The sequence below is a fragment of the Lathamus discolor genome, chromosome 1 (genome assembly GCF_037157495.1).
Source record: "Lathamus discolor isolate bLatDis1 chromosome 1, bLatDis1.hap1, whole genome shotgun sequence".
Taxonomy (NCBI): Eukaryota; Metazoa; Chordata; class Aves; order Psittaciformes; family Psittacidae; genus Lathamus; species Lathamus discolor.
This window is the reverse complement of record NC_088884.1, coordinates 61236004-61253667: the sequence shown is the minus strand read 5'-3', so window position 1 is coordinate 61253667 and position 17664 is coordinate 61236004. Positions and strand designations below refer to the sequence as shown.

General features: G+C 41.9%; 1 protein-coding gene across 10 annotated transcripts in view; it reads left to right on the top strand.

The window, feature by feature from the left end:
* The window catches only part of STK38L (serine/threonine kinase 38 like), a 51488-nt gene that overhangs the window by 15805 nt on the left and 18019 nt on the right, over positions 1–17664 (top strand). For 7 of the 10 annotated variants that reach the window (XR_010611439.1, XR_010611438.1, XM_065673692.1 and 4 more), the window contains 3 exons: positions 13035–13179; positions 15133–15184; positions 17031–17153. Coding sequence is in view for 8 of the 10 variants with exons in the window: in XM_065673682.1 (XP_065529754.1) it covers positions 13035–13179; positions 15133–15184; positions 17031–17153 (320 nt within the window). In the remaining 2 variants the exon portion in view is untranslated. Of the gene's footprint in view, positions 1–1811; positions 1857–7555; positions 7795–13034; positions 13180–15132; positions 15185–15752; positions 16028–17030; positions 17154–17664 lie in introns of those variants that run through there. The other 3 variants (XM_065673731.1, XM_065673702.1, XM_065673752.1) reach the window with 3 other exon arrangements.

Here is a 17664-nt window from a genome sequence, read left to right as displayed (position 1 = left end):
TCATGACCCACTAGGAACAGAAATAATATATTTGTTTTCACGTAGGGTAACTGAGGCACACCCTAAGTACATTTTTTATTTCATTTTTTCTGTAGGGTTTGTTTTTGCATATGGGAAATAAAATAGAATCCAGCTCATCTGTTTCTTTGTGCAGTTTCCTGTGTTGTAGCCACAAAAGCATCCTTCCTCTGTACATAGACCATCTGCAATTAGAAAAAGAAAACTCAAAATATTCATTATTTAAACATTTGAATCACTTGCAAATGCCAGGAGTTTAATGTGGGTTTATTTTGCAGAAATAAACTCAAGTCAACATTAGATGTTGTGTGAGGGATACTTTTGCTGGTAACTCTTCTGGTAGAGTCATTGAGTAGAATGAGAGGAGATGCATGAAGGAATGATTGAGAAATTAGAGTGGACCTTAAGGTGGGTATTCCTGATGTGTTACTGTAGGTCAGGTACCAGGCTTTGCTCTAAGTCTTTGCTCTTAGCATCCTTTGGATGAGCATAAAGCTATTCAAGTACAGATTATGTCTGTGTTAACTGCATAGTGTGGACTTCTGCTCCATGTCAGCATTGTTGTTTGAGCTTACTTGTCTGTATTGGGCTTTATTCAACATACAGGAACCAAGCAGTGCTCCAAGAGAAGCATTTGGTATGGCTTCTGAAGCGAGCAGAAGCAGCACATAGTACAAACCCTTCCTGGTCTTTGTAAATATAGCTTGGGTTATTCATGAAGAGTGCAGCACATGGTGCACTATCTAGGGGATAGATGTTCAGCTGCTCGTCACAATTAGCCTCACCATAACCTTTTTCATCAAAATCAAATGAATTGTGTTCTGTATTGTTGCAGCCTAAAGTAAAGGGGATGTGAGAAAGTAGTTATAGCCTGTCTTTTGAAAGCTTTGCAAAGCTGTCCTCAACATCAGGCCATTTCCAAATGGAGCCAGCAAAAAGTGGTGCAAGAAGAATGTGACTCATTGGTGAGAGCTGGCATTTAACAGTTGTTACCATTAGATTCTAGGGTTTGTGTTGTATCCAGTCTGATGTAACAGTCCGGTTTTCCCATTGCCCAAGTGTATCTGAACCCTACTTGGCTGAAGTCCAAACCTGGGTGCCTGCAAAAGGGGCAGTGCTGTTTTGCCCCTTGTCCTCTGTGCCTATCCATATTTCATTACTTCTCTTTCACTGAATTTAGCAGTTGTGTAGTTGCAGGGTGGGACAAACCCAACTTTCTGATTTTATGGAAGATTAGTCTCCTTATTGGAGTGTGGGGTGATTGGTAACTTAGTTTTGTCAGGCTGCTGAGTTCGTCTAACTTGGCTGTGGCTTCATTATTGAGGAAACTGGAAGAGTGCATGCCCAGGACTGGAGGGATCAGCAAAGTGGGAAAGAGGGATGTCTCTCTCTAAAAGGCAATTCATAGACCTTCACTGACACTCCTTGAACTTGGCAGCAGTGTCTCTCCTTTCTGTGTAAGGGCCTTGTGCATGGGGCCCATCCCCATAAGGAAATGTTAATGTTAAATATTATCCCAAAAGTGGAAATGATCTCATTCTTCCTACGACTTATTTGGTTTTTTCTCTTATTTGTTTACTCTTATTACTATTTATGGGAAATAGCTGGTTGTATCCAACTTGTCAAGCAATTCAGATCACTGCCTGAAAGACTTCTTTATTCGCCACTCCAGCAGTCTCTATCCTTACACACTGCTTGCACTAAACTGCTATTTCTGCTCAAATTTCCTGCAAGTAACTTCACTTGTCTAATCTCCACTTGACAGATAAAGAAATGGAAGCACAATGGCACTTTGTCACTTCACAAGGCAATAGAGACTAACACCTTGGAAAGGAATGGTGAGAGCTGTTCTGTGGGAACACAAGTGTTGCTTTTCCTTCTTCCTTCCTTCCTGTAAAGCCCATACCTTTGTAGATGACCTGTGTTCAATGAAGAGTCCTTCTTACTGATGACTCTTGCTTCTTTTCTCAGTCGAGTGCATACTTAGCCCTCAGGACATGCTGCAAGACTGTTCTATTCTGAAGGCTTTCTTGGTGGGAAAGGTTTGCTCCTAGAGAAATTGTCATCGTCTTCTCTCATTCTTGCCATAATTGATTTAATTTTGAAAGCTTATGAAACTGGGTTCTTTAAGATTTTTATTTTTTAAAAATCTGGAAACTCGCTCATTCTTGCATGTTTAACTGGCTCATGGCAGCTACATACAGCCTTAGTATCTTATAGAAACTTCAGCAGGTATCCTGTGTTGCTTTTCCCTCTCACTTCCTCTTGCAGCTGGGTATAGCTGGAGCTTTTCCCCACACCCTGCTTTTGCCTCTCTTATGCTTTAAGTAGGAAAACTGATAACAGAATGAAATCTCTGAGATTAATTTAAAGGAAAACACCACCCATTCTGAGTGATTTTTCTCAGGCCAAGATGGGAGAATGACCTTCAACAGGGAACTACTGCTCATCACTGACCCTATTATTGTTCACTTCGGTGCAAATCTTTTATTTCCTTTTTCTTTTTTTTTTTGCCTTTCTCTTACCTTCCTAGAAGGGTGGATATGTGATCATGTAGTATCATAGCACAGCCATAACAAAACACTCCTCTGGTCACTCTTCAGCCTTAGAGGAAATTAGCAGTTGGGACAATAGGCAGTAGGCTGCAGGAAGATTTCATGAAGGCAAAGCTCTGTAAGTCTGCCACTGGAAGAGCTGGTTTTCTCCATACCTAAATCTCAGAAGGATAAGTCCTGGCTACTCACTTGCAGTGTATTTTTGTTCTGAAAGTGATCTATAGGCTGATAGTGATATATATATTCTCAAAGAGGTATAAATGCTGAAATGCAAAACCACAGTTCTATTGACTGTTCTCCCCTAAAACAGTCTGCTAATAAGGCAGAATATACTACTTTCTCTTTTCAGTTGTCCTTGTTATCACTCTAGTGTTCGGATGTTGCCATTAGGGTTTCTTCATGAAATAATATTTCTTTCTCCACCTTTGATACTGATGGCCAGAGCTCCTGATGGTTTGGTGGTAAAACTGTGGCACAGCTTCATCCCCACCATTCCAAATCTACTTCCCAACTTCAGGCAGTAGGAAGGTGGCACCATGTATCCTCTCTTGTGTCAAGTGACTGCACACATCTTTTCATTTTTGTGTATCCTGGGTCTCATCAAGGTAGTCTGCTTTATGTGCCAACAGCTGTTGTCTTCTCCAAAAATCATAGTTAAAGCAATGAACTGTCGTAGTGGGATTTGAATGAGCAAGCATCTGTTCTCCAGAACTGCATATAATAACAAGGTGTACTACCTGCATTTGCAGATTTTTAAGGCCAGAGGGATCTGTTGTGCTCATTAACCCTGATTAGAGGCATTGCATAGGCTATAGCCAGTCATTGATGTTCTGCATCTCACTTAGCGGTCAGCTTCTTTGTTGGCACAGACTTATCATGTGTAATTACTATACTTAATTTGTTTGATGTGACCTAAAAAGAGCCTAGTAAGAGTCAGGGTTTTGAGCATTCATCAGTAAAAATAAAAAAAAAACAGTGTTCTCTTCTCCTCCAGCATTTTCCAATGCAAAGGTACTTTCTAGTTCCCAAGCCTGAATTCTTCCTCTGCTCCTGCTCCCCCAGGCTCCTTAGAAAATAGAAAGGCTTTACAGCATGCTTTAAATTAAAGAGCAGAGCTTCTTTGATCAAAGCTGAAAATGTATTATGATTTCAGGGAAACTTCATGCAGGTTCCAGGCTAGAAGCTCCTTCTTGTATTCTTTACTTCTGTCCTAAGTTGTGCCTCTTGACCATGGAAGAGCCAAATGTAGAGAAATGCACTGTGGCTGAATTTTACTTTTGGATGGCTGTACATGTTTTGGAGTGGGCCATATCTTTTATTAGACTTCGGTATAATTTTATCCAAAAAACCAATAGCTGGAGAGGAAGCATATTTTTTGGTCATTGATCTTGCTCTGTTCATAATTATTTCATGATCCAAAACACTGCAGCAAAATATTTAGCATGGGCCTTTTTTTTTTTTTTTTTTTGCCAGTTACTTTAGCAGGTCTTGGAACAAGGCTTTCTTGAATATGCCTGGATGCAAGTAGCTGCTGAAAGCTGAGAAAATTCTTAAGTGCACAGGAATGCAATTACTTCAGTAGATAGAAGAGCTTCCTGTCTTTAGACACTTCTAAGAGGACTAAGATTTGCAGCACTGTGAAGCTTGGGGAGAGCCAGGAGAAAGGAAAGATACAAGTGAGCTAAAGCAAGCTATAAAAATGCCATTGTTAGCTTTTCAGCAAGCTCCTGATTTCTCTGGTTTCCAAGAAATTAAAATGCATCAATTCAGATAATGTGGGACACCCTGGAAGAGAGGGATGGCCACATGGCACTGCAAGTCTAGTTCCCTTATTGTGTTTTGTATTTCATTTAGTCATTCAGGATGTTGTCCTGAGGTGACCTCCCATCTGGAGCACTATGGAAACAGCAACATGTGGATACACCAGCACCTATATTCCCTTCCTGTTCCTAGCTTTAGCCCTGTGTCCTTGCTGGTGGAGCAGAAGTACACAGTCTGTTTTCTCTTCTCTCTTTAAATGAGGCTAATGGGGTGGGGGGAGTCCTATCTTGCAGCTACACATGCATGCACAGTAAAGCAGTTTGAGTGGGTACTGTTAAAACCCAAATGGTTAGATTGTCTTTAAAAGCCCTCCATAAGGAAAATAATGTAAGTTATTAGAAAGGACTGAGCTCATGAAGATTTTGGTGTGTCATTGCAAGTAATTCAATGCTGAGTGAGTGTTCTAAGTACAGGATGTCTCAAAATGTACCGTTAACTTTGGGACAGAGCTATTGATAGTAGAGCATAAAGAATGTAATTGTATTGCCAAAGGTTGAGGCAAGTGGAGCTGAGATGGAAGTGACCTTTTTAGTGGATTTGTGTTTCTAAACTTTAGGTGACCAGTCTCCCATTGTTAGTGAAAGCAAAGGTTATGATGTTTGGATCAAAAGTTTTTTTGTAACTTGATGTAGACAAAAGATTAACTCTAAATGAAAGAAAATAGTGCATATATTTTATCTAGGTGTAGGTATATGTAGTTTATATATATACACCCATATACATATATAATTTTGTACATACGTACATCTTTTATCTTTTCCTGTCAGGGAAATGAATTTGTGTTTGGCACTGTGCACTCCGCTCATTGAAAGCAGCAGAGAACTGAATCAGGGCCACTGTTCATGGGAGGCTTCTGCTGCTCAGCTTCGTTGAATAGCAGGAAATCCTGGAGTGCAGCACAAATCCAATATTCAGGGTTTATTCCATATTAGGAAATATTTCCTTATCATTACTGTGGGTGTGTTGGAATGATTTGTGAGGTTCATTTCTGTGAGCCAAATTAGAAGGTGAGGCTGTGTCGTCTGCCTCTCTCTTCTGGACAAACTCCATGGGAAGGAATGAGCAGGCTCCTAGGGAAGTGTGGCCCTTTTCAGTCAATGCAAGTAAAACCAGCTACACTAAAACTGTTTTAGAAGAAGTCGTTTCGGCTTGGTGTGGTTCCTCAATCTGGGTTACACAGCTTCTTGTGCTGGCACAAAGCATCAAGCGGCAGCAGGAGAGAAACAAACAGATGGCTGGATGCAAAGTGGGACAGGTTCTTTCAGAAACAGTACTGGCTAGTGCCAAGTTACAGTGTGCATGCAACTGTGGCTTTTGCTGGGGGAAGGGACATTGGTGGTTTCAGAGGGGATTTTTACCCACTGCCCCTCTGGCATTTTAGGGTTTTTATAGATTTAGGAGTCTACCCCAAGGTAGGAAAGTAACTTCCTTCATTTTGAAAACATCTTTTACTTGGGTGCATTGCGTGAAAAGCTCTTGCGGAGTCTAGATGGCATCTTGGAGCCAGCCACTGACACCCCAAGTTGTTCTCTGGGCCTCACTGTCCCCCAGGTTTCCCTGGTGTCATCAGTGCTAGAAGTGCAGCAGCCGCTGAGGCAGCAGGACCCATGTAGCATCTCGATCCCAAGTCCTGTGGGTCTGAATGTTTCCTCAGGGTTTTCTCACGGTCATGGGGGTCGGACACTGGGAGTGTCCACCACTTTTGGATTACGAGCTGGGGCTGGGCGAGTCATGCAGTGCTCTCTGCTTTTAGCTGTGACTGTAACAGGCAACTCACCCAGATGCTCTGTGGGGAAAGCAAGAATGACTTAAAATGGCTAAAACATTTGAACATCTTTTGCTTTTAAATAGCAAAGCCTGTTCCAACAGAGCTAATTTTACTCAGGTTTAGTGCTGCTTTAAATAGAACAAATATAATTCATGCTGTAACTTTAAAGTAGCAAAACTTACTAGAACATAACACGCATTGGGGAATGAGTAACAAGCTAAAGGAAATGAAGTATATAAATGAGGTAAATGAAAGCTGAAGTGTCAGTGCGATTTTTGTTGCAGTCTTGTTACTTCATGTTCCCTTCTCAGACTGCTGTAAAAAGTGGAGGATCTCAGAAAGATTTGGTCTTAGCAATTAACATTGAAAAGAAGAAAAACCTGCATGCAAAGTAATCATCTGATTTGTTTTATTTGGCATAAAATATTGCTTCCTTCAGGTAACAAATAAAATAGGGGCTTGTGAATGGTGATACTACTGAAAACATGAATTATGTAGGATCATAATATTTATTTTTCTTTTTGAAGCGTACCCCAGAGCAGTGCTTGGCAAGCATGCTGATCTGATAACTAGGAACTTCAGTAACAGCAGCAGCACAACTAGCATCATCCAGATGCCAGAATAGGACTATTAGGTAAAAACCTATTGAGCTGAAAATTTTATGTACATAAGTGAACTTTGGGCAAGGTTCTGTTCTGGACATGGACAGCTATGTTTAGTAGTAACACAAGTATTAAGATCAAGCTCCAAGGGTTGAAAAATACTGGCCCATAATTGACATAGCTTGGAGTAGTGGGGTTTTGTTGCTTGCCTGCTGTTCGGAGGCTTTGGGATCCTGTAGTGCTTTGTTTATCTCTGGAGCTTTCTCAAAAACTTTGGAAGTGCATTTAAAGTGGGTTATAGAAAAAGAAGGCAGGGAACCTCTCCAGGAGAAGGTTTGGTATAAACAATTGGACAGTGAAAATATGCACAGCGCAATTGCCAAACTTGCGCTAGCAGAAACTGTAGTGCAGAAAGTAATTTTCCCTCCAGCTGATACCACATTATGACCACTTTCTCCTTCTGTTTCATCAGTGGAACTATCAGCTGTTGTACAACATTTTTATCTTTGCTTTCTGTTTGTATGTCAGCTCATACCACATACAGTTGCATGTTTCAGAAGTTGCTTGGGGTGCCTGCGTGGCTGCTGCTCCAGCTGCTGCTCCTCCCCTTACTCTTGCTGGTATGTCACACCACCTCATCCGGCTGAGCCTTTGGTTGCTTATTTCATCTATCTGTCCCTGCCCACTGCCTTTTGGTGTGAATCATGCTGTTATTTGTGTGCAGTGGGTTGATTTTTTTTCCCCCCTCATATATATAGATCTCCTGTCTCTCTGTGTGAGAATCTGAACAATTTGGAGAGAGCAGGGCTGGCACTCTTATTTGAATCTTTGCTGTGTCCATGCTGTTTTCCTAGGCAGGACTTCATTTTTCAGATACAATCGTTGCCAGCGTGGTTTTTAGTGCCTGTTTAGTGAGTTACTTTGTTGCCTTGTGTGTAAGGAGCCAAGCAGCGTTACTAAGTCCACTCTAGCTTCTCATCCAGAAGAGCTCCAGCACAGCGCACAGTGGTGATAACTGGCGTTTCTGAAGGTACTTGCTTTATTGAGCTGTATTTGTTTACTTTGGAACTAGTCTGGAACCAAAACCCTCTCCTTTCTTTTTTACCTTCTAATGCTTGAAAAATACCATTTGTATACTTCGTTTCGGGAGTAAGTTGAATGCCAAAATGTGTCATGCGGAGAAAATGGGAACTTTGAAAGGCAGTTTCAACTTTGAAGTATGTTTCAGTATCTGCCTTACCCAGAGGCTTTCATTCAAGAGCCAATTCCCTTGGAATGTAAACTGAATCTTTATAAACTTTGCAGTTTTACCCTTTTTGCTGCTTTCCTAATTGCTGGGCTCTAGGGGTGTGCTTGGGTGCCAAAATTATTATCAACCTTTCTGTGATGTAGCTGTTTTGGGAGGAAGGATTGGTGTTCCCTGTCCTGTTGGTGTTTATAGCTTTACATTTTAAATCTGAGTCAGAGACCCAGCAGCATGATTATGTCATTCTATCATGCAGTAAAAAACAATGCTTTTCTCTCCAAGAGAATTGTATTGGTTGCTCCATAACTTAAATATGCACTAAGTAATGAGTCCAGAGTAAATTTGTTAGGGCTGCTGTATAATTATGCTATATACATACTTTCAAAAATAAGAATATTTCCACTGTGTGACTTAACTCCAGATTAATTTAATAGTATAGATCAGCTTTATTTGATAGCAAGAACAAGCTATATGATATAACACAGTTGTGCAGGAGACTTGCCTTTAAAGAGACTGGTTCCTTCAGACCTGTTGTTGTGGAAGTGAAGCCCAGTTGCAATACCCACCACTGTCTAACTGGCGCAGAGTTGTTATTTTTGCAGGCAATCTTTGTGAGAGAAAGCAAGAATTGATTAAATAGATTACTATAGTATCCTGAGAAATGTGCAACCCTCTAATAAGGAAGATAGCTGGAAAGACAGTTTCAGTTTTCGCTACTTGTAGCATACTTGCACTTATTTATATTCTCACTGAAGTGAGAAATCATTAAAAATGTAAACGTGAAAGGTTGGAATAATATGCTAGAAGGATCTGAAATTATGAATTTACCTGCTTTGGGGGTGATTTTGGGTTTTAGTGAGGGGTTTTCAGTAGTGGAAAGTTTTGGGAAAGTCAATTGACAGTTTAACTTTGAGATGCTGGGAGCGCAAACTGAAGTTGTAGTAAACTGGAGGCCACTGCTTGGCCTTTCTCTGATTCCGAATCAGGCAAGATCTGGGAATCAAAAAATCCATGTATGCTTTGACCAGGCAGCATTGTTCTACCAGAAGGGAGAGGTCCCTTCCAACTGAAATACTCTATTCTGTAGTAAGTCAGGAGAGTCTTCCTTACAGAAGACTCTCGAAAACTCCAGTGTGTTAGCATTGGGCCTACTGTCGGCTTTCTGTGTGTGTCCCATGCTCTCCCTCATCGTTTGGGAACATCCTTCAGCTGCTTCCCACTCTGCTGCTGTTCCACCTGCCTCTGGGGACAAGATTTTCCCCGGCTCCTGCACATCTGTAACTCCTCATCTGCTTGCCCTAGGTGCTTGCTGCTGAGCCGAGCAGGCATAAGGAGAAGGGCGCCCTCCCGCTGTGAAGTTAGCCATCCGTCCAGGAGGCACAGCCTCTGTTTCTGGGCCAAGCAGCGCATACGGCCTCTGCTTCTGGCATCTCTGAGATACTGTCCTGCGGCTGTGCACTGCTCAGTGTCTCCTGTCCATTAGTTGGGTTTGATCTCTCTCTCTCTCTCTCTCACACAGCCAATGTTCTTTTTTTCTCCAAAGTAACAGGCCCTTTAGAAAGAAACGCCTTTGGTCGTCATCTGCCAGAGGAGTTTTGGCCAAATGTGGTTGGCTGGTGTAATATGACCTTATTCATGGTCCAGAGAGCCTAATGCAAGGCTGGTGATGCAGCAGGAGTAGAATGGTTCTTTTATGCAAATGGAATGAATTTGGGTGAATTAGTAGATTTTTGAGGGCATTTCCAAGAACTATGGGTGGCACCTTTTCAGAACATTCCTGTTAATGTGATGAGGTCAGTAGCAGTGTGCTGTCAATAAAAGGCCCCATTTTGAAGCTTCTTCCTTCCTGCCCTCATCCCCTCCAGCATCATTTGTTTATAAAGGCCATGCTTAAGGACTTTACTTTGTTATTCCCAACTGAATATTTTGTTTGCAATGTGGATTTGTGCTTTGTTTTGGGGTTTGTTAGTGGAAGCAGAGAGGTCAGAGGAAAAAGGATGAAGAGTTTTTCTGTGCTGTGAGTTGACGTAGGATTTTGCAGGGTATCTTGTGTCTCCTGCCAGGTTTGTGTGCTTTCCTACTTAATTTGGGGAACCTGGAGAGCTTAGGGCACTCTTCGGTTTATAAAGGGGTTTATTTTTTTGTTGTTTACAAAGGTCATTGTTTTGTTGTGGGTTTGTTTTTTTTTTGTTGGTTTTTTTTTTTTTTGTAACTGGGGACACCAATTGCAAACTGAGCAAACGTTAAAGTAAAATCTGCCTGAAAAATTGTTGTGCTGTGTGTGGTACAACGTGGTCTGAAGGCAGGGCTGGTGGAGTGTGCACAGGATATATATGGGGTGCTTTAAGGTCCCTTGCAACCCAAACCATTCTATGATTCTGTGCTGGAAGCAAGTGCTTCTGGTAATGTATCCCTCCTACTTTAGTGGAGGGGGATAATGGTGGGTTTGTGCTGTGGTATGACAGTGAATTCAATAGAAGTTTCTTCTCTGGTAAACAGCTTTCTCTGAATTTGCTAGTTTATGGATTGGCTTCTTGTCTGTGTTTTCCTACTGTAGAACTACAGTGAGGGTCAGCCCTGCTATTTATAGGATGGTGTGCTAGTGCCAGAATTGTTATCTCCTTTTTACAGGCTTAATAAAATCAAGTAACTTAGATTTGCTATTTAGTAATGTCTGCATTTGTGAGTATAGGAGCATCGGGAAAACAAATTAACAGGAAATAGAATTGCAGGGTTATTTTATCCTACCAGGAATACAAGATGTGCAAAGGATAAATACCCTGTTGCTTGCCAGTGCTAGAAGTGTCATCATTATACCTTAAGTAAAGGTTAATCCATTTCAAGCCTGGGTTAATGCTGCTCTATCCTGACATTCCGAAATGACCGTAAGATGGGGTTTTACTCTATTAGGTAATTTCTTGCAATAACTTAATCACAGATGCCAGTGTGTGGTCAGCAGTTGCTCTGTTTGACTTGGGTGTGTCGATATGCTGTAGGTTTTTCCACTCAGATACCTGGTTTATATTTCTTTTTCCCACCTGTCAATGGAGAAAGAGAGTATAATATTGTACAACAGACTCAGCAGGGAGAGCAGTGAGAAGTTCTCCAGCTTTTGGAGAGGTGTCCAATCTGCAGTACGTGTGTAAAGAGTAGAACCCCTTAATTTTTCGTAAAGACTACTAAGACTTGACAGCTCTCATCTTTCTTTAGTAGAAAATTGAAGGGGATAAAATTGATTAAAAAATAGAAATATTGACATCATCCTGAAGCAGCTGTAGCGCTATTAAAACCTCTTTATATGTGTATAGACAGCTAAATTTTTATTCTTGGAACTCCAACATCTCGCGCACTCCAAAATACACAGCTAAAATAGTATCTACATAATACTATAAAACTCCTTTATTTGTGACACGGCAGCTGCATTTCTGGCAACAAATATCTTATTGTTGCACCAATGAAATTAAAAATCCATGAGAGAAAATCCCGTCCTCACAGAGGGAAGCAGTCAAATCCACAACAAAAAATCCAGGCAGAATTAAGTAATTTCCCCATCCTGATGTGGACATACAAGTCCATATAAACTTTTAATCAGTTCACCTTAAAAGGTATTAAGATCTGCTTGAAGATCGTAAGCCTAATTTAGGGTTTGTCTTCCTTAAAATCCCCTGGTGAAATGGAAAGGGATTACGTAAATAGTCAAAAGGAAGTGTATGTACTTCTGTGGAATTTTCCAAAACCAACCCCAAACAACCTGATCAGATGAGCATGGGACTGAGGCACTGCTATTCGTGGCTCTCCTTTTTGAGGCTCTTTTAAAGTGCCTCAACCCACTTCAAGGTAGGGCATGAGTCTCAGGACAAATTGTGCTTCTTTTTATGTCTCCCCTGGCTTCCCTGGACCAGCTGCAAGGGACTCAGGACTGCCCAAAGGTGTCTTTTTTCCAGCATGAAAATCATTGTTCTAGTATGTCCAAGTTCTTTGGGTTTGAGATGTAAACTATTGAAGAGAACAGCCCTTCTTCTGTCCTCTTCCAGTTTTTAAGTGCTCGGTGACCACATGCGCTGACCTTCAAGTACGTCAGTTATATAGGCAACATATTTACAGCTGCATAAGATGATTTCTCCCTAAATTTGTGAATCCAAACGCAGGCAGCTCTGTAAATGAACAGCTACTTCAGAAAATGCTTGTTTCATTGGCAGCATGGCACAGAGGTGGCTGGAAATTAAACGGAAAGACTGGTTGCCTAATGGCCTTGCAGTAAGGAAGGGTTTTCTATTCTTGGTGGTTGGTTGTTGCTTTAAAAAAAATAGCCAAAAAGAAAACCAAACCCCAGCAGCAGCAGTTTCCCATTTAAAATACGGCAGCTCCATTAATTCATTTTCATGCAATGATTTCTAGAAGCCCTCCCCAGCTTTCCCCATGTAATTTTGTTGAGCGTCTTCAAGATTCAAAGATAGTTGATGACTTTCTTCTATCCTTGAAATAGGTTCTTTTCTGGGTGGGATTAGGGATTTTCTCCATTTGCTTTTCATTTTATCCTTTCCTTTTGTAGCACCTAGAATTTCTGGAGTCTGAAATTGTCATAGAGTTGTGATGTATCCAGCTGTGGTAGGTGCCTGGTCCTCCTCTGGCTTACTCCTTTTCCTTCCCACTCTGCCACCACTTCTCTTGCCCAGAGTGGGCTCAAGTCTGCTGGAGGTACATTTTCCTCATTCACAAACAAGGCCCATAGCCTGCATAATTCTTTGCTATGATTCACCCTTTGTTTTGCCAATGTGCTGGTTTGGGTTTTTTTTAGAGAGTGGGTAATAGGCCCTCCTGCTATCTTGGGATAATTTTATAACACAGGAGGGTTTTTTTAATGGAGTTTCTTCTATCTAAAGAACAGTGCCTTTCCTGTGAATTCTGTAGTGTCTAAGAATTTGGCGATGGAGAATGGGAAAGAGACATAAATATATATGTGTATATATAATTTTTGTATTATTTTTTCCAAGTGAGTAATGATGTGACATGATCTGTTTCAGTACATGTTACCATGGCGATGACTGCAGGGACTACAACATCTTTTCCCATGAGTAACCACACCCGGGAGAGGGTGACGGTGGCCAAACTTACACTGGAGAACTTCTACAGCAACCTAATTATACAGCACGAAGAGAGAGAAACCAGGTACTGCTTTCATCTTTTCTTGGTTGGCTTTTTGCTTTGTTTCTTTAAGGGCACTTTGATTCCCCATTCTTGTAAGTTTTGGGGTTTTTTTCCTACTTGGTAGCAAGGAGCTTATCCCTGAAGGGCACAGGCTACGTCGCAGCTGCTGGCTGTGCTAGTAGACCTGTGAACATCACCTGCTACTGTAACAGTCAATGAGTGACAGAGGACCTCCACTTTTAGACAGTTCATACAATCTACCTCCTCATCAGGTTATTACTATTTTGTGGAAACTGCTCTGTGCAGAGTCTTATTTTGCAGCACATGCAAGTTTTCTGCCTCAGCATGTGAGGTTGGTGATCTCCAATTCTTAAAACTCTACAGAGGCAGATGCTGCAGAGCTGCTGATGGGTGGTAACTTGGGTTTGTGGTGTCTATTCATGCTCTGCAGCATGGGGCTCGTGCCAAGACTCTCAAACCCTGCAGAAGGAAGTATTACAGGAGGTGGGGAAAAGGACTGACAGGAATGATAGGGTAAAGAAAGGAGGCAGGGAGCTGGGGGTGGCCTGGAATGGAAATAAGGGGCAGTAAAGAACATAGGGTTGGTGATAGAGGGTTTGAGAGGCTCTTGGGTAGGCAGGAAGAATTCTGGGGATAATGCAGTTCCCACCTCTAAATTATTCTTGGGTGGTGCTAACTGGTACTCTGTGGGAGTATGTGTTGGTCATCTCCACTTTAATTTTTCTCATCTGTGCCCAATTCTGCCTCTGATGTGGTGAAGTGCTACTTGAATTAAGTGTCAACACACCAGTATTTGATGATAATGAATGTTGTATTTCAAATTGTCATCAGCATGTGAAATTATCATTCCCCTGGTAATATGTTTTTAATTGAGGAGTTTTCAGCTGAGCAGCAGGGTTTCTCTCTTCATCATATTTAGTCATTATCCCATGTAATTGAGTTGCTTCTAGTTAGGAGAATAGAGTGTCTGCTGAGGGCCTTTAATTTAGGGGATCCTGCTGTACTTCCCAAAGTGCAGAAAGACACCAGTAGCCTGGCAGCGAGCCTTCAAACTCTTTGCTGCTGCTAGTGGGTATTGAACTTTCTGAAACCTGCACCCAGACAGTCATAAAGAAGTGTGCCATGGGTAGAAAAAGAGGGATCCAGTAGACATGTGAAGGTAGTGAGACACTGGAACAGGTTGCTCAGAGAAGCTGTGGCTACCCCATCCCTGGCATGTTCAAGGCCAGGTTGAATGGGGCTTTGAGCAACCTGATTTAGTGGAAGGTGTCCCTGCCCATGGCAGGTGATTGGAACTAGATGATCTTTAATGTCCCTTCTAACCCAAACCATTCTATGATTGTGTATCGCCACATGCTGACCCCCTGACATCTGTAGGGTAACCCTCAGGCTTCACTTGCCACTCAGATCCTCCCAGCCTGGCATGGCAGCAGCTGGATGAGCCCCAGGACCAGTGAGCCCTGACCTGGGCAGAACACTAGGAGATGACGAATCTGAGGGGGTAGATTTAGTTGGCACAAGAGTAAGGGGAGCAGGACCAGGTGTGTGACCAGAGAGAGGTCAGCAAGGCTGGGGCAAGGGGGTAGGGGTGAAAGCTGGAGCTGGCTGAAGTGTTGGAGGTAGAGCCAAGATAGAAATGGTGGGGAAAAAAGATGTGTTTATTCTGATTGGTTATCCAAATTGATAAAACCAGCTAGAGTGGTTGTATGTTTGGACCTTTAATGCCTAATTGTGCAAATACCTAAGTACTTGCTGGAATATACTTATGCATTTTTAACAGCTTTGATCACAAATGAATAAATGGGAGGAGAGGCCAATAAGTCTTCAAATTTCCATTTGAGGCAAATTCTTTGGTATCTGGAATATGTGAAGGAAAGGAGTTGTCTTGCTGTAGTGTTCCATTTGTTTTTCATTAATATTTAAAAAAGCAATCTCTGTTTTTCCCCTTCTCAGGCAGAAGAAGCTAGAAGTGGCTATGGAAGAGGAAGGCCTCGCAGATGAGGAGGTAAATACTACTTAAGTAACCTTTGAAGAGGCAGCTTTGCTTTTGTTTCCCTACTTCAGATTGACATTTGAGAAGCTGGCGGAAACATTAGCTAGCATGCCAGTATGTTTTATTCTGTAAATGAATGTTGCCCCTATAAATGTTTGTTAGGGAAGCTGTGAATATACTTGGATGATACTTGTAATAGCTACAACTTTTTATGCCACCCTTAGTCCTTATGAGGCATGAAGTATGTAGCATGCTTTTCAAAAATTAAACTTGTTTGCCATTCTATCTGGGAAGAAAAAACTGTGAGATGCGCTTAGAAGTGGATAGAATGCAAAATGCTGAACTATTTTTTCTTCATTTAAACAGTAAGCTGCGTAAACCTTTGCTCCATTTAGATACAGATAAGGAGGGATCTGTGTTCGGTTGGCATCTCTCAGAACTTTGGTCAGTCAGTGGCTTTTCTGAGGTCCATCAAACCATGGGTGTCTGTACTACCTTTGAGGGCTGTCAGGGAAGTAAGTTAGGGACAGTGCCTCGGTTATTTCTGAGGTGTGGCTGCCCTAACTGCTGCAAAGAGGGAAAGACGAGCGTGAGTGTGTATTGCCATCTTGTGGTTTCAAATGACGCTGTCACCCTAGTACAAAATGTGGCAGGTACGTGCCTGATCGATGGATCTCATTAACGGTCTGAGATTCTCCCTGCATCTTTGGGAGCATTGGTCGGTGTTTGTCTCCTCTCAGGCTGAATGTCATGGACATTTTTATGGACCAAAATGTATGGCAGGATTGGACAGCATTTTCTTTCAAATACAAGTGTTTGCCTGCCATAAACCAAATGGATTTTGCTACAGATGGTGTAAGTTGGATCTCTACTGCCTGTCAGGCTTCTTACTACCTGCCTTTTTTTGCACCCCTTCTTTTCGGTGGGGGGCAAGTTTCAGCTTTTATTAATCTTTCAGATGCCCAAAACCAAGAGTCCTTGTCTCAGGTAGCGAATTTGGTCTTTGGACTGATACACTTTGTTTGAACCAGTATGATTATTTTTTTTCTTCATTATTTTTAATTGCCATTTATTTACATCTAAGTATTAAAAATAATAAAATGACCTCCCAAGAAAGGTGAACCTGGGCCTCTGTATTGAAGACCCTGCTTGTGAGTCATACTCAGAGAAATTAGAATCATAGAATTGTAGAATGGTTTGGGTTGGAAAGGACCTTAAGATCATCTAGTTCCAACCCCCCTGACATGGGCAGGCACACCTCACACTAAACCATCCCACCCAAGGCTCTGTCCAACATGGCCTTGCATACCGCCAGGGATGGAGCATTTACAACTTCCCTGGGCAACCCATTCCAGTGCCTCACCACCCTTACAGTAAAGAACTTCTTCCTTATATCCAGTCTGAACTTCCCCTGTTTAAGTTTTAACCCGTTACCCCTTGTCCTATCACTACAGTCCCTAATGAATAGTCCATCCCCAGCATCCTTATAGGCCCCCTTCAGATATTGGAAGGCTGCTATGAGGTCTCCACGCAGCCTTCTCTTCTCCAGGCTGAACAGCCCCAACTTTCTCAGCCTGTCTTCATACGGGAGGTGCTCCAGTCCCCTGATCATCCTCGTGGCCCTCCTCTGGACTTGTTCCAACAGTTCCATGTCCTTTTTATGCTGAGGACACCAGAACTGCACACAATAATCCAGGTGAGGTTTCACGAGAGCAGAGTAGATTCAAAAATGCTTCTCCTTTTTGCATTTCTCTCTTCCATTAGGATTACAGAGAAATATTTCACAGGAAGGGGAAGTCTGTATCTGGATTTTCTACTGTTAAATGACTTACAGACTTCTATCTGTGTGTCCCCTTAGAAAAAACTGCGCAGGTCACAACACGCTCGCAAAGAAACAGAGTTTCTGCGACTGAAGAGGACCAGACTTGGCTTGGATGACTTTGAGTCTTTGAAAGTTATAGGAAGAGGAGCATTTGGGGAGGTTTGTGGCATTCTTGCTTGAATGTGATATAATTATATTGAACATTAAAATGAAACATTTTAATTACAGAATAAAAAGTTCCACTTGGGGAGTTTTATTGCGGAAGAACAGCTATTTGAATAATTGCACGAGTGTGATAAGTAATGAATTACTTGCATTTCTCAAGGCCCCTGGGAAGGCCCTGGGAGGTTTCCCACAACTTCCCAAACTGATGTTGCTCATGTGGCCCCCTGTATTGATGGATTTGCTGTTGCACAGCTCCTCTTGGTAAACATTCTTCCTGCCCTGTGCCACATCCCATTTGTATCTGCTCCTGAATTTTAGTATGCACAATCTCACAGCTGCCTGGAATTTGTGGTGCGTGTTAAATTTTCCTAAAACAATAGCTACTTCAAACTGTCTGTTCATCAGTAGTATATGTGGTGTAGAAATATTTCTTTTTTCCATGTGTTTTTAAATGGTTAACAAAAGAACTTTTCCATGCCCAGCAACTTTGAGCCTTCCAGTAGAT